Here is a 26,200-nt window from a genome sequence, read left to right as displayed (position 1 = left end):
ATCACTGCATCATGCCAACATGCAACTTCTTGAGGATTTTTTAATGCTATGCATTATTATAATGTGTGTGCACATTTTTAATTAGGAAATATAAAAACATTGAAAAGCTCAAAAGCTTAACTGAAATTGGGGTTGCTTGAGGGCTGCTGAAACATGGCAGTTAAGTTTTTAACTGTGTTTTTCTATTCCATATGATAGTTAGACTGCAGTGTGTTCAGCTGGGGTACATTAGCATAAAACTACAGAACAATGGGGCAACAGTTGCCAACTCCCAAAAGCTGATCTCCAGTTGATGGATGTTACTAGATCCTACAGTTGCTGGGGAGAGGATGACTGAAGTATTTCTTACGCTCTACTGAGTCTATAGTCCTAGGCAGCACTGAACACTAGAGGACAATTCAGAAATAAGTAGTCAATGTGTGACTATCTATAGAAAATTACCCATTGTTTAATTTAGCTGGATACCTACCCCACTGCTTTTCTGTAACCACTGAGTTCCAGAATAACTATGTACAAAATTGTAACAAAAAGCAGGAGAATCATTTTTGGCAAGGAAGATACACGTAGAAATATTGCCAAGGTGAGAGTCCCCACTATGCAGGAAAGGAAAGCATAGTGGGCTGTGTCACATGGAAGTTCATTCATTGTTTTATTTGTTCCACCAGGAGAAATTATAACTATTGAGCTGCTGGAATTGGTATTCCAAACCCAAGGCATGCAGCCAACCTAGAAAACACAGGAGAGGTGAGAAGGGGAGAAAGTTAAATGCGAAATAAACAGAAATGTAGTTGCTATGGAGGCTGACTGTAGTTCATTTCTACTTGGAAAACTATGGCTGTGGAGTTCCCACCCAGCTCAATGCTGTATTAAAATCTCCTTTTCCTGCAATGCTCCACTGAGTTTTAGGGGAGAGACACAATTTGTTAATTAGAGGCCAACAAGGACAACCAATTCAAGTGTGGGCTTAGTTTAATAGTTTCCCTCTCAGTGCTCCTAAAACCTAAGAGATTCTCAAGCCAGCATATTCCTGCAAAATTAAGGAACTTCAGTTAACATTTTATGTGGCCATGCAGGTGAAAAAGGTTCTTGTACAGAGCAGAGATATAAATAAATGTTTGTTTTATTGACTATGTAAATCATATAAACTTCAATTACTTAAATACAAAGGAAAACATATTTTAATTGAGTTAAAAACTAAACATAATATCTTTTTCCATCTCACAGCGACTTCTGCTGTCACATATGTTTCAAACACAAGGACTCATCTTTAATATTCCTGTCATTGCAGTTATCCAAGGAGTTTCATTTCCTTCTTAGACTGGGAAATAAAATTTTTTTTGTATATTGCTTATTGGAAATTTGGGGAAACCTAACCTGCCTATCCTAAAGACAATGTCATGTACATATCTCAGAGCTGTTACACAAGGAAGAGAGGAATTTCTGGCATATAGTGCAAGTCCCTAGAGCTCCAGTTTTAACTGCAGTCCAACCTTCAACCCTCACAGAGGAAATGGATAAGAGTTAGTATAAGTGGGGAGAGTGGGATGGTAGTGTGAAATTGATTTAACAGGCACCATCATATACGCTCTGCCCTCTACTTACGCTTTCTCTTTTGAAGTGTGTTTTAAGACCTTTTTATTTCATCCCAAACGTTGACAATGAAATTTTATAGTATGCTGTAAAGTAACTGACCTGAGTCAACCTGAAGGGTGATTAAACCATGTATTTTATGGGGGTTGTATTAACTTAGAAGGATGAGACATAATAAATAAAATGTGAGTTAAACTCATAATGGGTAACACTATGAAATGAGATTGAGAGAGTGAAATGAAAAACCCCTTTAACGGGATTTTGTTCAATATCCTTAAAAATGCTTTCATTGTAAACTCATCCAAAAACATACACATGCATGAGGGCTTCATCAATGATCTGCAATCTATCCAGGGAAACATTATCTGCTGTACAACCAATAGTGGAACCTCAACACCTAGCTCTTCTGATAACTGAGAATTCAAGAGGCATTACCTTGCAGGAACTAATAATTTCTACTGATTAAACATTTCTCCTTAGGTTACAAGTTATTTTTGTTCAGGAAAGGATAAAGTTATATTTCTCACCTATTCCAAGTTGTAACTGAATGATCACTGCCCTGTTGGAGGTCAGAACTTCTGAATTCTGATCTGTCTTCTTACACTATTGATCAGCTTTGCATTAGGGCTTACAATGTCTGTTTCTCATTCTCACCATCTTTAAGTGGCAACAATGGTGCTTGTTTCATTTGGTCAAAGTAAGTGTCAGATCTGTGGAGGCTGATTCACAAAAGTTTTGGCTGTCATAACTTTAATCTCAATCCCAAAGTCAGATACACAGAATTTGCTCAGAAGCTAGCCTGGAATCACTGCAAAGCTCTATGCATTTTGTGCTTATGTCCACATTAGGAACCATATATGTGTCTGTGTGCTATTACAGCTGTGTGTTACTCACACAGATGATGTTCAGGAATTCCCAGAAATGTCTCAGCATCAGTAATTCTTGGCTCCTCTCGGGACATTGGAATTCACAGAAAAGGGATCCTCTGCCCATTCAGTTCATGGGGATAAGCTAGTTATTATGTTCTCGGGGCAGGTCCAGGGACAAGTGAATACACAAAATACAAAATACGAGGCTTGGCATCTCAGCACTGAGAATTGCTCATGTTTTCTTAATGGTCAGAACACATTGTCGAATTCCTGCAGAGAGGCATGATTTGAAACATCTGCCTTCTCAGCATTTCCAATTGTGTTTTATGTGCTATTTTTGTGCAGATTCTTTCCTTCGAGTACCCTAATATGTTTAGTTCATTAGCATTAGCAGCCAAAATGCTGAAATTGAGCACTAGGAATTCATCAAGGCAACTGACTGACAAATACTTAGGTGGAAGTTTGAATACCATTGGAATTCAAGTCCACCATGTTGAACTCTCTGCTAATCTACAGTAAAGGAAGCTTAATTTTCAGAAGTATTGAGCATGTTCACTTCATACAACAGAAGCTTTTTAGACATTAGACGTGAATGGATCATGTAAGTAGCATAGTGTAAGCACCTCTTCTCGTTACACAAAACTGTCAATATTTTAAAATCTATCTTTCTGATCTGCCTAGACTAAAAGTATCACCCTGTTATTACACAGAAATATGTTCCATAAGTTGCCACATAGAAATAGCAATCTTGTTTTGACACCATACCTTGTCTGTCACAAAATATTAGCCATTGAACTAGCAAGCAGTTGAACATTTAAAAACAGTTTTCCCACAAAGTGCATGACATCATCAGTCCACATGATGCTAAGGTTTGACATACAAATTTATATTGGTTTTGAATAGGTATTATCTGTAATTTGCTAATAGCTTTGCCATTCCTAATTCAATACACTGTCCTACACAATACATTGTCTCAGGGCAATGGAAGTTCAAATTGCAGCAAAGGGGGTTAATTTTGAAGAAGCATGCTCTGCAAGTATGAATAATAAAAGAAGTAGGAATTCATCAGATGAAAATATGGTATGTGTTTAATGGACCTGCCCCAGCTTGTTCTTTAAACAGAATGCTAATTTAAGTGATACTTGATTCAAATACTCACCACACAGCCTTGAGCCACGGAGTATATTAAGATCACAATAAAAATACACAAAATGGTACGAATTTGTATGGTCAGGCACCCTGGAAAACACTAAGGAAGAAGAAAAAAAAGATTTATAGATAAAATATTTAAAATATTTTTAAGGTGGGGTTGTTATTTTTTAGTAGTCTATAAAGAGAAGTGAATAAGGGATACAGAAATTTAACCTGTACTGCAAATTACGAAATTGTAGTTATTGTTGCATAGTAACTGTTATTTGGTTATTTTTGTAGACGTATTTTAACTGTAATTCCAGTTTTGGAGATAATAAATGTGAAATTATTATTGCTATACATTATTTCTCACTATAATTAGAACTCTTAGAAATTTTAGTTTTATGTCTACTCATGATGTAAATAATACATGAGGACGGCACTTGATTTTGCTCTCATGGGGAAAATACCCAAAGCAACTTTTGTCTTGCAAATTTTCAGTTCCAAATTGTGATCCAAGAGAACATACTCTGATAGCATAAAATTTTGGAGTGGCACATATGTCTTCTGTTATAATAGGCATGTAAAATGCCAGGGTAGTTTTAATTATTGTGACTCATAAAAACATTGAATTTGTCAGAAACAGCAGTAGAGAACAAAAGTATCTGGTGAAATGGAGTCTTGTGAACATTTTGTTTATCTCCACTTTTACCGTGATTCCATTTATCACACTATTACACGTCAAGTTCTTGCTCCTATGAAGTCTGTGACAGAACGTGAGACAGGAAAGGTAAGTCTGTCAGGCTGTGTACTTAGGCCCGTTCCAGTCATTCTGACCAACTCTGCTTCCAGGTAAAGCTTCTTTTCTTCCTTTTCCTTTGCACTAAGAATGTTTGGTGCATCTATTATCTACTGGATATATCTTTCAGACCACAGGACTTCTTCCAGTGACTTTAAGGGTCAAGAATCAAATCCAAGAAACAGTCAGATTTAAAGTGGGGATTATCCTGTGTCGTTTAAAAGGAGGAAGCTCAGATTTATCAAGGTTCGATTTCACCTAAGGTCAAATAGAGCAAGCAAACACCTGATTTTTGGATGAAAATCAACAATTTTGAAGAAAAGCTATTCACTTCATGGGTATCACCGACCTCAAAAGCATAGCTTCCAGCAGGCAGCAAAGCACTCATAGAGAGAGGCTACTTTAGCCTTGGCAAAACAGAAATCATGTATTGAAATGTGTCCCTTTCCTTTTGCATAGAGACATTTCCCCTGTATGTATGACCATGTTATTAAACGTTTCAGGCAGTTATAGATGAATCAACTTCATATGGGCTGTGACACATGAGAATACAAGCAATTACAGAAAAAAAAGGAAGTATGATCTACAAATACATTCTGGCTTCAGTATAGGTTAAGTCCATGTAAACGTAGGTGTTGAGCAATCAATATAGTATCAATAGTAGATTTGTACTATGGATCTGAGTTAATTTGCTACACCAATGTAACTGTTAGCATCAATAAAACAGATTAGGATACCTGAGGTATATCACCTTTAATAAAACTGAGCATATTGTAGAACAAATAGCTCAAATTATAGGAATCTGAGATTGAAAAGCTTTTTCTCAAGGGAGAAGATACAGTAACATCCAAAATTACACTATGAAAAAAAGACAGACTATTTCTGCCTTTGTTCATCACTATCATACAGTTCTGACTGGAAGGGACCTTAGGGGGCCCAAAAGTACTGTCTGCCTTGATCCCCAGAGTGTCAGGGCCATTTTTGCAGAGTTGGTTACTCCTCCTGTGTCATTGCAGGGGATTATTTCTTCTCAGGGCCTGGACTTTGCATTATCCATTCTGTATTTATAAGATTCCTGTTGGCCCATTCTGTCAACCTATCTAGGACCCTCTCAATAGTCATCCTGCCTGTTCTTACTACTTACTTACTACTGTTCTTACGAAACTGTAGTAATTTGAAAACTTGACGTAAGTATATGCCATGTCCTTCTCCAGGCTGTTGATAAAAGTGTCAAACAGGACAGAATTCAGGATAAACTCCTGTAGTATCTCACTTATTATTGGTTTCCAGGTAAAGTATAACCATAAACTGCCATGCTCTGAATGTGATCATCCCCATAGTATTTTACCCATCAAACTGTCCACTTAACTAGATGAAAATCCTATGTACACATGGGGTGGAACATGTGTGGTTTTATCCATATAAATAAAACACAAAATAATTGTGTTTGAAGAAAGTGTATAAAGTCCATTAATTCAGTTTTCAACCAAATAAGCTATCTACTGCTTGTTAAAGAGATAATACCCATAGTTTGAAGATAGTGCTGGATAGTTAATAGGGACAAAGCAAAATACAAATTCAAAGATCGCATGTCCTGACACATTGCGCAGACAATTTTTTTTGGTCTGTGTAGTGCATATATGTTTTAAATGTTGACATGCTAGGCTATTGGTTTAAAATGGAAAAGAAACGTTTAAAAGATGAGGTCTGAATTAAAATTCTGACACTAATAAGATTTATACTTCTGAGTTTAAGACATTCTAAGATTGCATCTGCACTTTTATGATAGCATAGAATTTTGGGTTTAATTTTCTTTGTTTTCTTCTATTTGTGGAATTTATATTAACTAAATAAGTACTGTCAGATTCCCAAAATTCTAGGTAACTGGTACAGTAAAATATTATCAAAGTGGTTTTATGAGTAAGGCATTTAATGCTAAAGCATGGAGAAGCTGAGTCACTTGTGAAGTGTGAAACAGCAAGTAAGTGCCTGAAAACTGATTCAAATAGGGGAATTATTCTTTTACAATTCTATATCCATTATCCATACCATATTAATTCTATTTTATTTATTATATAAGACGAATTTTTGCCACAAAGTTTTAAATTGTGATATTCTAAGGTTTTATATTTCTTTCTTTTTCTAATGCTGGATTTGATCCTGTATAGTACTGAATCTCTAGAGGAACCTGGAATAAATACAAATTTTCTTGACTGACAAAACAGATGGAACACTTCTTAAGTTTTCACTAGCCCCAGGGAAATGGTATAAAGAGCAGTTACTTCCTACAAACTTCATCTGCATTTCTACCATCTATAGAGAGCAGAACAGATGATAAACTACTCTGCCCTAATATAAAAAAAAAGAGATCATCAAAATTACTCCCAAATAATTTTTCAAGTTTATAAACAAGGTTCTGTTCAGTACCTGACACTCTGCTAATATACTACTTATGTTTCCATGAAAACACATGCTTTTCTTCTTCCAAAGGGCACTTTTTAGAACTAAAATTTGTGTGTGCTAATCAGCAAAGCTGATTAATTGCGTAGGTGTTTTTTCCTGATAATTGTCTGAAAAGACTAAATTTAGATTAATCAAATACAGATTTCTTTCATCAGAAGATTAGCCTGTAGATGCTTTATTCTGATCTGGTAGACCTATTTCTTCCCTAAAAAAACCAAATATCCTTCTGTATCGTTACTGTTGTGAAAATATAATGGAGGAGAATTAATCATTACTGAAGGTTTTGAAAAGGCCAAGGATTGTGTGTGCAAAACATAGTGCTTTACTATCAAACCAGCTGCTGTTTTGGCAGGAAAAAATTTGAAAACAGAGGGAAGTCAGCAGGACTTTACACCCAGACCAGCTGGAATGAAAGGGAGAATAGTGTGCTCTGTAGTGAGAAAGAAGTCAGGTTAAAGCAGTTTATCTGAACACAGTATTTAGTGGTAGGTGTTCAGGAAAGATTTAGCAAAAAGAAAGGATAGAATTAATGGCACTGAATGCTACACTGCTGTAATGATTCCTCCTGTAAAAAATCTACTTTCAGATGATCCATCTTCAGTTTTGAAGTGTCTAATACATTACTTACCAATGAACTTTAAAGCACATAGATTTCAGACTCTATGAATCTGTGAAGCATACACTGATGGCTTCATATGCCAAGAGACAAACATAGCATGGTCACCAAAAGGAAGAATAGTCACAAAATCTTAAACCACTTACTTGTACTCGTGTGACATGTAGATACATAATACAAGCCACTAGGAAGCATATGCAGAACACCAGGAGAACAAGAACTATGGTACTCCTAGAATCAAAACACAATAGAAGTATTGCAATGCAACTCAGTAATAGATGAGAACAAACTTCTGTTTGGGCTCCTTCTGAAATAGTATTTTAAATAAATGGTGGAGGATCTCCTCCTCAACCTTGCTGTTATACTAACCATCACAGCACAAATTTAACAGTGAAGTCCACTGCTCTCAAGACTAAGAAATTAGTAAATGCTCTTGCATATGGTCCCCACTCTGACCTTAGCAAGGACATCAAAGCACCTCAAAAATTCAAATGTATGGTAGTCAGGAGGGACACTTTCTAATTGTAGGCTAATGCAGAATATTCAGCATAATGACTCCTGTAAGGGGAGTGTGTAACTCAATTACTTGGCCTTGGCAGCTGTGTTAACAGTTACCATATGCTTTTTCCTTCTAATTTCTCTTTCTCAAAGATTCAGAAATCAACGGTCATTCAATTCAGACACTTAGCAAGTCAAATAAAATCAGACCAGACTGTCTTCTAATGAAGCAGAACAACTCTCTCCTTTTGAGTCTTCCTCAGTGGTTAGACAAATTTTAAGTTTCACATAGATGCTGTAATAATTTTTAAACTCTAAATCTTCCCTCTTCTGATCAATCAAAATAGGCTTGTTCTTCATGAGAAGAGGGGTGCAAACCAAGAACTTTCTTTCTCCAGAAAACTTCTCTTGGAAAAGTACCTTATGGGCGTGAGCAAGCTGACAAAAATTAGTCCACCAGTGCAGGTGCATTTGATTTCTGCTCAGGGGCAGCCTGGCCCCACGACAACCATGGAATCACAGCTGTATGACAGTAGCATAACATGACCTTCACACCTTCTTTTCTAACTTGTGAGAACAAACCAGCCAGTTCAGACATCATGTGAGCCATGGATTCAGGTATATATGTATCTGTGCCCTTGACAATTACTGGGGAAAGATTGTTTCTACAGGGTTTCTGACAGCAGAAGTGTGCGATTCTCCCGTAGAATTTCTAACTATTTAATTTTGATTTCAAATTCATGTAACAGTTCCTACTGATACTGGAACAGGGAGAATTCTGTGGTGTAGTATGTATACCCAGAATTGGAAGGTGACCCTGGGTGCTCTTAGTGTGGATTCTAAATACAAGTATTAATCAAGGCAGACTCTCATGCTTTTAGAGAATTCACTTGTATTCATGATGGTAGCATGCTAGAATAGAATGCAGGGGACATGACTGCAGCAATATTTTATAAGGCAGCAATAGCTGACAACTGACAGTAGTGCTGACTGGGACGCTGACAGACATTTGGGTTGGCATCTAAAAAGGGCTACATCGTGTTTTTTTTTTTAAATAAACACAGAATAAGACGTTAGAAAGGTTCATATTCAGGGCTTTTAGTGGCTACACTGCATATGCACCTCCATAATTGCATAATTGGACAGATTAGGTTAACAGGAACATAGCCTTACTTTCACCAATTCCATCTGGGGATATAAAATGTGTTCTTTAGTTGAGACGCTGTTTTGCTCAAACGATGATAGGAATTGTAAGAATGGCAAGCCCATTGATTTCTGTATATTTATGCAGTAATTGACTTTCCTATGACATTTTCTTGTCTAGATGATCAACCTCCTTCTTGAAATATTGTGATGTATCACTTCTCCCATTAGAGTAACATATTACAAGCCTTGTCTGTCTTTTGCATTCTCTTGCCATACTTGTTACTACTTTGGCAATCTAAACAGCAGCTTAAAGCTCAAATTCTGGAAAGAGGGGAAATTCCCCTATACTTCCAAAGTTTTAATTGAGCTCATGTTTGCATTTGTGTCACAGCAAGGGAAGAGCCCAAGAAAAACAGCAATTTGGCTGTATAAAGCTACCACTCAAGACACTGGAAGAAAGAACTTAGGAGCATTCAGTGGGTGGCTTTTTCAACTATCCCAGTCCATCTTCATGATCTTCAGTGGTGATATTCTGCTGGAGCTTGTGTGTCTGTCAGATCATGACTTAAACTGAATCTCCGTGCAGCTGTTTTTAAGTGACAGTAGTTTTTGGAAAGGCTATTAATATGATTCTTGGAAATTCATTCTAGCTTCAACTACACTAATACTCTTTATTTCTCTTTGTTCAAAACTGCTATGTACTGCAGCTGTGGCTTACTGAAGAAGAACATGAAAGACTTCTTGATTATACTCCAATTAGTCAGCAGAGTCATTAGTCTGGAAATGATGATGTAAATGATGATTCCTATCAGTGACTTTGAATTCTTTAGATGAAAGGTACTATATTACAAATTAGTATTTGTATTTTATTAAAGTAAATAAGGTGTTTTTTAATCTTTCAACTAGAAATAATAGAATATAGAAGTATTTTTATGACTGGGGATTTCTGAATAGAAAATACCATAATTAAATGGAATTTTCAAAAGCATTATCCTGTGCCCAGTTCTATTCCCATTGAAATCCTAATAGTAAAAGTGAGTAAAGTTTATTTTTAATGTTTTGATATCCTCATCTGAAAAAAAGTTCATTATTAATAATTTTATACCTTACACACTCTTTTATCTATGTCTAGATTTGAAAGTGCTCTAAGTATTTTTTATTCAGTAAGCATTCACATAGAACTGACAAAATCTGAGGTAATTACTAACTAATCACTCAACAATAGGCATAGGACAGCTCCCAAATACATCATTTTGTTATGTTTGCTTTACTGCAGTCAAGGTCGGACCGCAAGCTATGTGGGCATAGCCAAACTGTGCACTAGGCAGTTAATGTAGGGATAGTGTTGATACCAAAAACTTCAATGAAGGCTATAAATGCAGGCCTCAATGCAGATGGATGGGTACTTTAAGTACTTAGTTGCCATTAAACTCCGTATAGTTTTATTTATGTTGCTATCAATCCTGAAATACTTAATCCAAAGTACCACAAACACATCTAGAAAAGCTGCAGTAACACCTTTGTTTGTATTGCAGAAATGCTTTAAATAAGTAAAAAATAACCACTGAAAGTTTAAATAAACACTGAAATATGTTTTTTTTCTCTAAATGCATATTTCTACAAAAGAAAAAAAAATAGATAGTGAAAAGTGTCTTCCATGGACAAATGAAAGAGATAACAATTAAACTGACGGTCTAACAGAGAATCACCCATGTGAGAAGATACCAACCTAGATGCCCATTCCTGTTCCAAAGACTTTAATTTTTGACCTGTGCAGATGTCTGAGAATGTTCCACTTTGAGTTATGACAGCAAAAGACAGAAACTTACTGTGGTATTATTAGAAGGTAGACAAGGCCAAATAAGGCAGCTAGAATTAGTGAGAGAACTACAGCACTGGTGAAGTACTCATCCTGAAGCTGGTGGTACTGTTAAAGAAAGGAAGAAATGACGACAGTAAATATTTTATATATACCCAGACACCACACTTGTCCATTCTCAGTGAGAAAGAACTGTATCTTAAAATAAAACAAGCCCCTGCTTAGTTTAAAAACATGATGGCTTAATTCACATGAAAAAAACAGATGAGGCAAGTCTACACAACAATTTCCTTGACAAACTTCTCTTTCACCCTGTAACTAGTCAAAACTGGGTTAGGCTCAGATATAAGTTTATCTTTTTGAGAAAAAAGTTTAGCCACTTTGAACCAGAAGGGGGTGGCACTTCCTTTACTCACTCATCATGAAAAAAGGCCAAACACGCCTTAGTGTTGCCTTCAAAAAGTCCTGTCACCTCAGCTGCTCAGGACAGAACATTAATGAGTGGACTTGGAGGCAGCTGCTAATGAGATACATGGGCTCAGTTTGGAGAAGCTACTGCTCCTGATTCCACTAAGCTACAGTGTTAATGAGAGGAAGCTTTCTAGGGGTGTAAACACAAAAGTGTTTTCTCAGAAAGATCCAAAGTTCAATCTCATTTACACCTTCTGGTCTTCTGACTTTTTTATTTTGAAAGAAAAAAGTTACAGTCAAATAATAAATTACTTTTGAAATTTGAAATCAAAATTTATGCTTAAAACCTTAAAAAATTTGGATCCAATATGGCACACAGCCTTCTAACTTGAAACAGTAGTGACATGAAATCTCAGACAACTATGAAGTGACTTACAGTGGAAAAATAAATGCTACTGCCAAATTACTTCAAAACCATAACAATTTTGCTTTTTCAAACACATAAACTAAAGGCTGTAAATACAAATAATTTGTATTCACAAAAAACTCCAAACCCTACAAGGTAGGAACAATTGTTACCCAATGTGCATCTTGTAAGTCTGGAATAAATCCCCTGCTTTCAGCACTGCCACACTAGTGTAAGATTACAACCTTGTCCAGAGATTTAATTTTTTTTTAATATTTTCTAGAATTTCTGGATCAATACTTATCAGGCTACCTATGCATCTTCTTGTCACTAACACTTCTCCAGAGCAGATGAGTGAGTAGGCAGACACATTGCAATGAGACAGCATTAAACAAGCGACTCAGGCAGTTTGGAGGATCAAAAGAAAGACCAAAACACAGGATATATAACAGGGAGTAGGATCCTGATAAGTAGGACAATACTAATCTTTCTTTTTATCCCCTTCAAGCGTTTCCATAGAAGGAAGAGATAATGTCACCTTCTTAATGGAGAGACAGCCCAGTGGAGTATTTAAAGATAGTGAGTAGTATTTAAACATTGCATGAAACCCAAACAAAAATCCCAATGCTAGTTGGCTTATGGTCAGTGAAATCAGTAAAAATAATTTTAAACCCCCTTACTTTATTTTCACGTTCAATTTGCTTATACTTCAGGGTAATGAAGTTCAAATCAGCCATCTCAGACTCAGTTTGCCGGGCCTCTATCAAGCGGCTGATGTATCTGTTTACTCGAGTTCCTGGAGTGTTGTATACAACATTGGTAGAAAAAGAGGAGCGATTCCTGAGTTTTTCAGAGGCTGTCCTCAATGCTCTCCTCTGCAGTATGGATGAAGAAAGAAGCACAGATTTTATCAGCACTGAAATTTTTCACTGCTGTTTATATTACTTCAAGCTCATAGAGAGGATGTGGAATTCATTAAACAGAGCAACTACAAAAGACAGGGCTCTTATCTCAGTATGAATATCACCTTTTTAAAAGTCCTTACCTGAAATACTGATCTCATTCAAATCAACGAGAAAACTCCCACTTAATTTCAGCATTTTTATCCAGAAGTTCTTTTCACATATGGCCCTGACACTCCTCTGCCACCAAGTAAACAATCAGCTTGTTCCCAGTCAGGGTGACTTTACTTCGCAAAATCGTTTTATTTTGTTTTTTTTCCTTGACAGAAGACATGGAGCTCTGGACATCTTGAAGACAAGACAACCAGGCTCTTCATGACACAAGAAAAGTCCTACTGTCAAGGTAACAATACATATTTCAAAATGATAGTTTACCTTAAAGTCTTGCACAATGACCACGTGTGACTACAGAGGGTCTGAAATTTCAAGTGTTACTATCTTTAACTCACCCAATTGGCTCTCTTGTTAAGACCTCTTGAGTATGCCTCAAGTGCACTTGCAGATCCAGATGGAGCCATCCAACAGATTATCAGAACTAACCTGTGCCTAGCTGGCTCCTCCAAAGCTGAGATAGCACAGCTACAAGATGATTACTCATAGTTCTTTCCAATGGAAAAGATTTATCACAGAGCATATCTGCAAGGGACTTTAAACAAGCTGTCTCACTTTTCACAGAGAGTACTCAGGAGACAGTGAGCAGCATCTCACTGGTGGCAACCTTTAGTTGAGGGCACTTGAATCTAAACCATTATGGCTAGATCTGTTCTATGACAAGACAGGGTCAAGCCTTACTTCCCAGAAAAGTTTTGACAACAAAACTCAGGCAAGTTCTACTATTTCTGTAAAGTCAAAGGAATATTTTTTATCTAGCATCTGCAGAGTTCAAGACAATTCAAAACATTTTGAACTAACAAGTCTACTTATTATTATTATTATATAATAAATAGAGTCTGCCAGAAAGATGGTAAAGAAGAAAACAAAATTTCTCTCTTCAGAACACTCACTCCTAAATAGCCCACTCTAGAGACTATACAACAACATATCCTCTTAATCCAGATGGTAAAAAAGATGGTGATCACTATTTAAGTAATCTTGCAGGAACGGCAGTTTCTTTTCTTATTTCACAAGAAATTCTTATGAGTACCTCATCAGTGAACAAATTGTGAACTACAGCAGTTCATTAGCTTACTTAACTTATATGTATATTATATCTGAATTCTCATGAATAGTGGGAAGGGTTATCTGCTGGCTAATACCTTAGTTTTCTGTTTGTAAAGAAAAATGGACCCTAACAAAATATTCAGTGTTGCTTTTCTGGCTTTATACATAGAGAGAAGGTTACACCAGCAGTAAACAGTTATAAGGCTACATTTTTCCTCAAGCTATCAGATCCCACTACCTGGTAAATTGTCTTCTGTTTAAGAGCTAATTGTTTCAACATGAAAACTAAACTTGGGGACATACTTTGATTAGACATCCTAAATTTCCAGCCAAATAACTATTTTCAGTGTTTCTAAACAGAGAGAAATTTGTTGTCTTGAGGAAGACATTTGTACCCGTAATTTGTAGGGAAACTGAGTGCTTGTAGGAATATTGTCAGAAATACACAATTTTGCTCTCAATAAACTATAATTAGTTAGCGTATGTATTGCCTTAGTTACAGCAGAAATACATCATCAGGGATTTTTTACAATTCAAATTTAAGCCTATAGTTAACATCAAGGGTAAGGAAAACAGTGTTTAAATAAATGTTTCTTTACTTTAAAACCTGAAATGAGGGTAGGTGAATATGTGTGTTATTTTGATATATGGAATAAATTATATTATCTATTCTGCCATTTTGAAACAGGGTTAAAGTTTCTATTCTTAATCAAAATAGCTGTTTCTTACATATAATTATTTCCTCTAGGTCTCTTATTTGTATCTCTATTATTATTTTGCACAGTAGACTTACTTTATGTCTTATATGTGATCAAGATCCAGTATTTATATTTCTCAGAAATGTACTAGCTTCAAAGCCTTTAAAGACCTCACTTGTTTTATTTCATTCCCACTTGTTTTACTTTTGTTACATGATTTGAGGACTGAATACTCTAAAGAAGTCCTACATTTTAACACCGTGTATTTATATTAGTATTATGTAATACAAATCCATGATGTGTTACATCAGAACAACTGTTTCCATTACTGATAGCATTGTAGAGCTTCACTGCCAATGTTTTGGCATGAAAAAAATTTCATAAGATCCCTAACAAATCCACATGGGGATTTTCTGTGTATATTACCATATTTATACACAAACATACACAATACACAATGTAAAGTACTGCATATGCTTGAAGGAATGTGTTGGTTATTTTTTAAAATACTCCAAGATAGCACTAAATCTCAATTGGAAGGCCTTGTACATGGCCAATTTAAAAATCAAATCTGGAGTATCTGAAAGTCTTTACTGAAACTGTGTTTTAAATGAGCTAATTGACTTTTCTCCCCTTTTCCTGTAGAGGAAACACAAGTGCATGTAAAACCCAAAATATGAAAGTTCAAATGCTTTCTGAAAGTAAGATTTATACTGAATCTTCAATAAATGAAAAATAGAAAAAATGTGAAGCAATCAGTCAAGCCGAATTACTGGTTTCAAAGCTTGCATGCCACCACTCACTGGTGGAGTGACCTGTGTAATGTTGCCACCTGCTGTCAAAGAAAATGGAATGAGAAACTCTCACGGTTTTTATCCATAAATTTCCAGGTAGATTCACATACAGAAATTAAGGAAACCAGGCTACTAGTAGGTAAAGCATTTTGATTTATGGCACAACCAGGCATCCAAGAAAGCGGAATTTATATTCGTATCAGGGACTTTTATGTCTTGTATCTCTATAATGGACAAAGAGGGGTTTTGGCTAATCAGTTACCTTTCACATTTCAGAGAACCATCTAGAGACACAAAATTATTCTGTTGGTTTGCATTTGTCACCATCAGGTTCAGACTGGGATGGACTAAAGATGCAAAAGAATATATGTTTAAAAGGATGGAAACAACCTCAGAAATTCCAATTGCTGTGAAAAAAGCCCTTAATAGAAGCCACATAGGACACCTATGTCGGCTTTTCCAAGAACAGCTCCAAATTTTAAGCCTTTTATAATTAAAGTTTGACTTTGCTGTGGGAAGTAGATTGTTCTAGTGCCAGCAGGAGCACCATAAACTTCTTTATCAGTTTGTAATACCACCCCTTATGTTCTCAAAGATGGTCTGCTTGATGCAGTCCTGGAACTGATGCCCAAAGCGTGCACTCGGCCCACATCGACTACCTTATCATCATCCTCACACGTCATGACATTGGAGAAAGGGATCTCCGCTTTGAACATCTTGCGACAGTGCATGAGCTGAACGAGCAGATAGCAGACTGTCTTGAACTTCATTCTTTTGGCAGGCTTAATGTCTGAGAGAATCAGTCCAGGAAATATCTGTTGGTCAGAAAAATAATATTTATAATCATGTCATTGCATTCCCATGCAGACATACACACTTGCAGGCATTTGCACCCCTTCATGGTCAGAAAAAAACAATATTCTAGTCAAGAAGAAATGCTTTTTGATAAACATCCTACATTTGCAAATGAAGATTACTTCATCTTCAACATGTGATGTAAAGAATCTATTGAATAGACTTTATGTAAAGTCATACTTAACATTTTGGGAACTGTTCTCTGCTTAGAAATGTGAACTATAAAAAAGTGCATTAATGACAAACTCATAAAAGAGGCAATATTTGTATTTCTTTAACATTAAAATGAATTTTGGGAAAATACAGGAAAAATAAGGAGGAAATTAGCATTTTTATTAATTTATGTTAAAAAATATAATTTCAGTCTTTTTCTTCTTTCCTTATTTTGTTACTTCAGCCATAGGTAAGTTCATTAAAATCTGAAGAGAATAACTTTTGCTTTAAAGATAGATATATATGTGCCTTAAAAGGAGGCTGTGAGGCATTGAGGTTATATCTCACATCTTATTTCTTCAAAGCAAGAAGTGTTATACCACAGTGAAATACTCTCAAAGGGTCAAGTATAATCTATTCCTTTTACCATTGAGCTCCCAATCCACAAGGACAAATATTTTCTTGGTTAACTCTTAAGCATGTATTTAGCTCCTGCTGACTTCAATAAAGCCCCAGCACATGCTCAGATGCTTTCTCAGATTGGGATATTATATCGTCAATATTTATATCAAACTTATTCATGCTTCTGGCATGTGGAATGTGTAAAGCAGTGTTAACGAGAAACATGGCAGGACTCCATGCCTCCTCAGTGTGGGAATTCAAGCTTGTAAAATTAATTTATTCTGGAACAACAAAATAAAGAAGCATGGAGGATATGGTCCCTAGTTTTCCTAGGTAAAAAAGACAGAGCAAATCAACTCTCCAGAAACTTTATTCAAATACTCTTAAAGTCCACAAATGACAATGAGATTTTGCTGCGCATTATTCACAGTAGTATGATTTACTAGAGCCATGTACGTCATTACTTCAATGATCAAAGAATGAAGAAGAAACTGAAAGCATTTGTTTAATGCATGTTTTCTTGGACACGTAGATTTAGATGGACAGGGAAAATGACACTGATGATATTCTGAATGGCATCTTAGATACTGGTTTGTTGTTTAACACATACAGCCATGAACTTGCATTTTCTGGAGAATCAAGGTTATCTATTATTGAACTTTCAATACCTTGTTTAGTCAGTTACATTCTGGCTATGAAATACAGTAATAACCAAAATGTTGCACTTCTTATTTTTTTCTTAGCAGACAGCCATGTTCTCAACATGTGACAGGCCTCAAATGTGCAAGACTGGAAAACTGACTGAAGTCAGCTAGCATAACTGCACTGCCCTACACTGCACAGTCAGCAGCCAAAATCTAAAAGGATATTAGTGTATCTAGTGTGTAGTCACTTGTGTAAGTGGTATTTTAACTATAGCCTGTGTGAAGAAATTCCCAATATGAACCCTTTCTTTCAAGGCCTTTCTGGCAGAAGACTTACCACTGAATGGCATAGAAGATACTGTACAAGGATATTCATATACTAATCATCCTTTAGGTATTCCTACAGATACCAAGTAGGTAGTTGTTAGGCTTGAGTATGGCAGATATGTTCAGCTTTTGAGCTGCAATTACCAACAGCTAAAACATACTTTTTGGAGAAGTATTCCACTTACAAATCTTCCTAATGTAGCCATAATTCCTCTAGAAATTCTACATATTTTACAAAGTCTCTCCATCAACCTTTTGATACAACATAAATGAGCAACTTTCTCGAAATTCCCTCCAGTTTTGCATTTCATTTCATTTTCAGAAATTTACAGGTGGACCATATCTCAAGAGATCATTAGCTCTTTCTTTGCTCAAACCTTTCACAGTGGATATTGCATTAATTAGGTCAAAAATTTTGGTCTTAAGTCATTCTTAGATTAGCTTGGAAAGATGATTTTAAATAAATTCAGAGACCCACAAAAGCTTCCTGGCAGCCTTCATTATGGAAATGCCACAGTATAGATGGAAGAGTGGCAAAGAATAGGTAGAGCATCTTACTAGCGGAAGAACCAAGAAGGCATGACTGTGAAAGGTGAGCAAATGGGCATGACTATATCCTCCTACAAAGATTTAAAGTCCTATGAAAAGAGAAGAATTTAGACTTTCCTCCATGCAAACGTCTTATAATAGACGTGTTTCTGAGAACAACCTGCAACTTGAAAACTTGGAATGGACTCCACCTCAGACAGAGGTGGCCCTGCCACCAACGTGACTTTTCTCCAACCACGTTTTCATTCAGTTTCCCAACTTTATCTTCAAATCAGTATGCAGAATATTTTTGCCTCTTACCATCAACTTCTTTTTTTTAGTTTAGAAATCTTACAGGCAGATAATATATCAACAGTATACACCCTTTATGTGCTGGAAATACAGAGAAATTTTCCAGCTCTTCTGGAGTTAAGTAGAAATTTCAGCTCAGGTGACTGAAAAAAATGGTATAGTGTGAGACCCTCAGCTGAACAAAAACAATGACAAACTGAAGTGAGTTTAGCAAAGATTCACCAAAACAATTAGGGTTCTCAAATGTATGACACACAAGAAGAACCTGAGGGAATTCAGTTCATTTAGCTGGAAGAAGAGAAGGCTAAGGAGGGATCTACTTGCTGTCTTTAACCACTTAAGTAGTAACTGCAGAGAAGACAGAGCCAGACTAATCCTGAGTATCACTTAGAAGAAAGCACAAGAGGCAAAGAATACAGGCTGTACCTAGGGAAATTCCTATTTGATACAAAGAAGTTTAGCTGTGAGGATGATCATGCACGGGAACTGGCTGCCTCGAGAGGCTGCCAGTCAGGGAAACACTCAGCTCTTACTCAGAGGTGGATCTAACTGCAAAGCCAGCCCTGCTGTGAGCAAGAAGGTTGACCACTTGACCTCCAAAGATCCCATTCAAATTCAGCTAGTGTGCAATGCTATGAATATTTGTGAACACATCTACTGTGTAGATACTGTTCTTCATGGTTGGCCAAGAATATAATCACTCAAAGGACGCTGCATACACACTAGTTGGATGCACTGACAATTTTCAGCAGATCCATATAATTTCATTTATAATTTTGGTTGATTGGTTGGGGGTGTTTTTTTGGTTGTTTTTTTTTGGTTTTTTTTTAATCTCATGGTTTCAGGACATACAGTTTCCACACTGTGACTGAGGATTTTTCATTCTACTACTATATATACACAGTATCAAAAATACAAAGGAATTCTCTCTCACTTTCATCTCACAAATCATATCCCTTTTTTATTCTTGCTTTTACAGAAGAACAACAGTTTTGACACAGTGAACTTCTCAGTGAAATATTCAAGTAATCTCACCTTCTGTTCTAAGGCTCTGATAAAGTCAGGAAATGCAATACAGTCTGTTAAAACAGACTTAAAAACCCCCCTCCAAATGAAAAACCCAACCTGTAGCGGATTGGGTTTGTAACCGGGCAGAAACACCAATTTAGTGTAGTGGTTTGGTCTAAAATACTCATTACTGTTTATCTTCTGTGAGATAAGAATTAGGAGAAATGCAAAACAGGCACCAAACTTGAAAGAATATAAAGAAGTTTATTAACAGACCTAAAAGAGTAAAGAAAAAAAAATTATACCACCTTCAGAACTCTCCTCCTCCCCCCACCTTCCTCCCTTCTCCCACTGACAATGTTCAAAGACAACCCTTAAGATGTTCAGTCTGTTTACCACTGCCATAATAACCTTGTTTAGTCCATTTAGAAAGAGAAGTCTCTTCTTGCTCATGCTATGAAAACATTATCACAACGAGACAGCCGCCCACTTCCAAATATTGTTCAGTCCATTTAGGAAGAGGAGTCTCTCTGCCTGCGAGTCCCTTTCCCCGACTTACAGCTTGTTCAAGGTCACACACAGATAGCAGTTGGTTTTCCCGTGTTCGAGGGTCCACTCTTGAAGTTTTTTGGGGTACAATTTTAAGGTTGAGCCATTCAGAAACAAAAACAGAGGCCCTTCTCCTTCCCTGGGAGCAAAGGGTCTTCCTCATCTTCATCGTTAGGACTATCTCTGGGAGCATCTCTAGGGACTGAGGTTTTCTCCTTTCCCGTTTGGAGCAAAAGTCCTCATTGCTTCCATCTCTCCCTGTCCAAACTTCTCATGAAATTACAGCTGCGTCAGCATCTGCCTCAGCGCAGGTGCTTTTGCTCACGAGTTGAACACTCCACCCCCCATATCTTCATGGAATTACAACGGGATACTTGGATATATCATAGCTTCACAACAGAATTTCAGCTTTAAGCATCTCCTCTCTCTCTTCCCTCAGGTTTTCAGCTCTTCACAGCAATAAAAGGGTTAATCTCACCTCGGCCTTGCAGCTTTGCAGCTGGAATGTTGAATTTTTCTTATCGAAGTGGAGAGGGGGGAGAGCCGAGCCGCTCCGGCTGCCCACGGCAAGGCAGTGGGGGGGGTTCCACGGCTGGAACAGGTCCATGGCTTCAGGATGGCCGTGGCCCGGCCCGGCCTGGCCCGAGCAGGGCCTGGCCGGGCCCACTGGCCCCCACACGGGGCCTGCAGCCACCTGTCCCAGTGCCGGAAACGAGAGAGAGCTTGGGGGGGGAGTTTGTCTATTCTTAAGTGTGGATCACAGAGGCGGTCACAACTTTAAGTGGCTTAAAGAATTGTCCATATTCAAACTGGCCAGCTGATAGGTTCTATCAGGTCCCAGAGGAAGCTGTAAGCCCCCCTTAGCAAGGACATCCCTTCCAGGACTATGCTTGCTAACCTATGACACAAACCCAGAGTGTCTTTCACTCTACTTTTCCTCTGATCTTGCTCCAGGCCAGCATTACAGGAAAGCTGGACTGCAGCATTCCCATTCCAGCTCATTTGTCAATGCATTTTACTTTCTCATGTCTTTTTGACCCTTCGCATCATCTCTAATTCTGTTCACTGTTCATTTAGTTCATTATCTTGGAAAAGGTTGGTTGTTTGCTGCAACACAGCTGACAAATAAGGTTAAGAGCTGGGATTTTCTAACAGAGCACTCTGGAAGCAGCCAGGACTATATACAGCTTTGTGAATGCAGAAAACAAGCACTAATTCAAATCCTGGGAAAACACCCCAGTGTTTGAATGTCATGTAATATTCTGATAAGTATTTAACTGGTGCTCATCTGAGATTCTCAGAAATGTTGGCAGACTGTTATTTCCCTGACTATATTCAACCTCAGTGCATAAAGTGGCAAGGAAAAGAAGATACTAATGTCATTCAAAACACATTTACAGAAACCATAAATGCTGTAGCACTATGTCTGTCTGTGTTTTCTATCTTCAGGCAGGCAGGACCATGTTTCCTGGCAGTAGTATTTGTTCCATGACTATCTTCAAGACATTTTGTCCTAAGACAGATGAGTAAATTTTTTTCATATTTTTTTTTTCTTCTTCCTACAATTAAGATTATCAGGCATTTGTTTTTCCATCCTTTTCTACTTCCCTTATGATACATGTTGCTTATCACACCTCAGTGATCTAATAGGAAAGTAAATTAAGTATTTTACCAGAAAATAATACAGCTTCTGTTAGACAAACTTTTTAAATACAGAATAGTGTGACCACTTTCTTGACATAGATGTAGAAGAAGTTTTTAGCAGTTGTAAAGACAAATGTCTAGGAGATCAATAACAGAGAAAAATCATATACCAGTGCCCTATGTCTTTCCTTGTACAGATTACACATTCATGGAGGAAGAAAAAAGGAGAACTATATTAGAGCACATAACTAATTCTATCACTGCCAGCCCAAACGGCAGGCTTCCACACTGATGATGATGCACTAGCAGCTTCATAGGTACTGCAGGAGCAATCCTGAGATGTAGAGCAATACACTCTACAACACAGACATCATTCTTCTGTTTGTGTTTGCTGGGTGGTAACACAAGCAATTTATTTCCAGTTTTTGGGTTTCTATATTCCAATAACTTGGGCAATGCAAAGTCTCAGGCACAGAACAGCCCCTGTCCATCTGGACAAGCCAGAGCTATCATTAAAAGGCTGTTTGCCTATCTGTTAAATTTGGTCTGCTAAGGTATATCTAGGGTGTTAAAATCTGAAACACCCAAATTATGCATTCAGATCTCTAGTTAAATTCCTTGGAAGGAGCTGTCAGCCATTGAGAGCAAAGATCACCCCTGGACTCTCAAAGTCACGGTAGCAGTGGCAGCTGCAGATAGTTGTCAGTTTGAAAGAAATCATCAGTGTGTGCCCAGATATGGACTCAGATGCCTAACTTGTGACATTTCAAATTAGAGCAATTTTGTCAAATACGTTTTTGCTTGCTATGTGCTGGTAAAGAGTTTTTACGGGTAGCGGGTAAAGTTTTTACCTCCCCTGCATTAACTGTGAAGCTCTCTTCTTCTGTCACTACTTACAGTTTAAGAGTCAGAGTTCTAGTACTCCATAAATGATGGCAAGCATACAGTCACTTAAGTAAAAATATCATCAGAATTTATTTGTCCAGAAAATTCACAACTTACAAGAACTATGAAAACTTTCTTGAAACAAAGTAAACGGAATATTTTTAGAAGAGTCAGATGCCAAAAAAATCCTAGGGATCTGTTAGGCATATGGGTGGATTTACTGGGTCATAAGTGCTCTGCGGAAAACACAAATCTTACATGATTGGAAAAAGAAGACAATATAAGAACAGTGTGGTATGTTCCCCCAGACCTAACCAGAATGATCAAATTAAATTTGCAGAGAAAGAAATTTCCCACAACTGCAGAGGGAACTTCATTTTGAATGGAAATAATAAATTAAAAAGGATTAAGTGCAGCAATTTTAGACCTATTGTATCACTCAATTACTTCCTTCCTGCTGTAGCCTTCTTTTTCTTCTTTTAATCAGGTCAGACAAAATCCAACAAATTTCTATAAAAACTCCTAGTAATACATGGATTATAGATATCAAATTGTTTCACTGTTAAAAGCCCATTTACAGTATTATTAAGACATGATAGAAAGCACCCCAAAAGCAGTTCTACTTGTGAAACATTCCAGTTGATAACAGTGATAAAGTCAAAAGACAAACACATGTAGTTACTATGTATGTCATCTATACAAAGCAAGAAAGTCATCATGAATCTATGTTGTTTTGTCTGTGCTATATTGCATAATGTCCATTCCATGCTGGGGGGAAAAAAAATTGAATCAGCCACAGGAAAGACAAAAGCAGGCAAAACCTGTTGGCTGGTGATGGAAAGATATAGAGCCTAGTAATTTATTATAATATAGAAGGCGAATAATCTGCTTCATGCAACAAAGTTATGTTGATTATCAGTAAAGCAGGCTGTACTTCAAGACAAAAATACTGCCTTTTCAGAAGAGTGATGAAAAATTTGTTTGTTTTCCTGTTACTCTATGGTGAAAGGACTGCAATGCAGGACATTTAAAATCTCATCAGTTTATGCTAGATGAAACAACAAAATATTAAAGTGATGTGACAGCCTTTGCCACTTTTCTTGCAGCTGTGGCATGCAAATTAGAACAAGGACAGAAAGGGTGATTGGGCATTGGAATGGACTCCCCAGAGGTGGTGGAGTCACCATCCCTGGGAGTGTTTAATAAAAGACACTCGGTGCCATGGTCTAGTTGACATGATGGTGCTTGGTCATAGGTTGGACTTGATGATCTCAAAGGTCTTTTCCAGCCTAGTTGATTCTGTGTGATTCTGTGTTAATCTCAAGTTGCTGAATTTCTCCCTATTTGATCATGAATCAGAGAAATTGTGATCAACCTTTTGAGCTGCAAATCCATCTGCAGTTGACAATAAATTATGCCACAGGTGTGTACTGTAGATAATTGCTCTAGATAATTTTGACATTTCAAGGGTTTTTACATTTTAAATAGCATTTTCCAAAGGATGCTCGTAAGCTGCATCTGCTTACCAAGAGTCGTCAATCTTTTAGTTGATTTTTCCTGAATTCAAAACACTGACAACAGTGATTTCCTCTTCCTCAAACATTGCTTTAATTTCTCTTTTCAAATAGACTACCGATATTTTTTTTGCTATGATTATTTTTTTGGCAAAAATAAAATTGTAGATTTAGCCACCTGTGTTGAAATGTTTAGGGCATGATTCAACACAGCAAACCAGACAGGACACAGAGCACCATACCTCTAACCAGCATCCACTTCCCTCTGGCTGGATAACTAAATAAGGATTCAGAAAAAAAATTGGTATTCACCTGGATTTTCAGAATGGTCATAGTATTACTCAGAGACTTCATATAAGAAAGCAGGGCTATCCAAGCTACAGAAAGACTGTTCTGAGACTGCTTTGCATGGCTTTGTATGTACATGGTAAGGTAGGAAAGAGAAATGTCAATCTCTTCAGAGAAACAGCTAGTTTCCAAAGGGCAAACAGATATGGTACTCACTTTCATGGATATTTCATGACTGTCCATCATTGCATGCTATTCAAATAGTAGATGAAGACAGCATGTGATTTACACTGCCACAAATAAAAGATAACTAATGTATTTGAATACCTCGTTCGTGAATAACTCACTAGCACATTAGAAGAAGTTTTGCAGATGGTGATTTGCAACCTACTGGAAGGTAATTATTGATTCTGTTTGAGGTAGACCGTAAAATTCAAGAGACATTTATGAATATACAGGAATAATTTGTAAGTTGTATCAATGGTGCTTGATACAACAATTTTTATGCAATTTTTATGACCTCCGTTCCTGGACACAGCTCTATTGCTGTTAATGGCACACAGCATTATTTGTCTTTGCCTTGTCACTGGAGCTGGCAAAGTTACACCACGAAGCAGGTTCCCTTAAGCTGGCAATGGGTAACAGCACTGGCAGGCCCACTTTTGTAAAGGCAAAAACTAACACATTCTGAGAAATCTTTCCCTTCATGAAAACGTGATCACTTCTGATCACTGCTTGGCTATCCGTAGAAGTACCTTTAGGAATTTTACATAATTGGCTGTGCTGGGCTGTTTCCTCAGCTGGTGAAATAATGAGTCTTTCCAAAACTAGAGAGGTGCCACCACAGAGTGAATTGCTGCAACATGTACAAAGAAGTGAGGCCCAGTAAAAAACCACTCAGCTATCACTGAGGTTGGGCCCAAACCTCAGAGGTGTTTTACTGCAGGAGAATCAGACCTTCTAGAGCAACCAAAGAAATGAAGCAGACCGTCCAGCTAAGCCCCCTACCTCTGCTGTGCTTCTGGGAGTCAGCTATGCCAGTAGGAAAACTGAGGCAAAGATACTTTGACTAATGTCAGTGCTTACAACAAAAGAACAAAGGATTCTGATGAAAGCCAGATACACTCTTTTGAAAAATTAAATTGAAACAAATTAAATTTTAGGCAAACAGTTTGAAAGTTGTAACTGGATTAGTCAGGTGCGTTACCAAGAAATCATTAGCAGAAAAAGTTATTCAGCCGGTCTTAGCGGAGTTATAAAGTTCTTATAACGGGCTCTGAGATTAAGAGATATGGCCTAGATTTTTTTTTTCTTGAAATAAAATCCATATAAAGTAATATTTAATATACTTCATAAAGTTAGAATTTTTTGAAACTAAGAGAATGATCACGTGTCTAAAGCACAGAGTATGAATCTTGTGAATATTTGATATATTAAATATTATATATTAAATAGAAATATATCTGGTTTTCTATCTGGCTCAAATCTCTTTTAAAAGCTCAAGGCATTCATGTCTATGGTCTTGTGTCTACTTACATAAATCAAAATTTTCAAATTTTCTCTTAGAACAGTATTTTGGTCACATGATTGTAAGTATTAATATCAATATAAAATATCATGCAGATATAATCAAACTTAAGAGAAATGTGATGGCTTTTAAAGAACTAGTAACTTTATCAGGGTATGTATCAGGGAACATGTATTTAAAAAAGCATATTTCCATAAGTT

General features: G+C 37.0%; 1 protein-coding gene across 3 annotated transcripts in view; it reads right to left on the bottom strand.

The window, feature by feature from the left end:
• The window catches only part of ADCY1 (adenylate cyclase 1), a 160,540-nt gene that overhangs the window by 30,205 nt on the left and 104,135 nt on the right, over positions 1–26,200 (bottom strand). For all 3 annotated transcript variants that reach the window (XM_039548550.1, XM_039548547.1, XM_039548548.1), the window contains 6 exons: positions 16,023–16,178; positions 12,429–12,623; positions 10,942–11,039; positions 7,615–7,699; positions 3,619–3,708; positions 470–726 (listed from right to left, as the gene is read on the bottom strand). In XM_039548550.1, the coding sequence (XP_039404484.1) occupies positions 470–726; positions 3,619–3,708; positions 7,615–7,699; positions 10,942–11,039; positions 12,429–12,623; positions 16,023–16,178 (881 nt within the window). The remainder of the gene's footprint in view (positions 1–469; positions 727–3,618; positions 3,709–7,614; positions 7,700–10,941; positions 11,040–12,428; positions 12,624–16,022; positions 16,179–26,200) is intronic.

The sequence above is a fragment of the Corvus cornix genome, chromosome 2, assembly GCF_000738735.6.
Source record: "Corvus cornix cornix isolate S_Up_H32 chromosome 2, ASM73873v5, whole genome shotgun sequence".
Taxonomy (NCBI): domain Eukaryota; kingdom Metazoa; phylum Chordata; class Aves; order Passeriformes; family Corvidae; genus Corvus; species Corvus cornix.
This window is presented reverse-complemented; position numbering and strand designations above follow the sequence as displayed.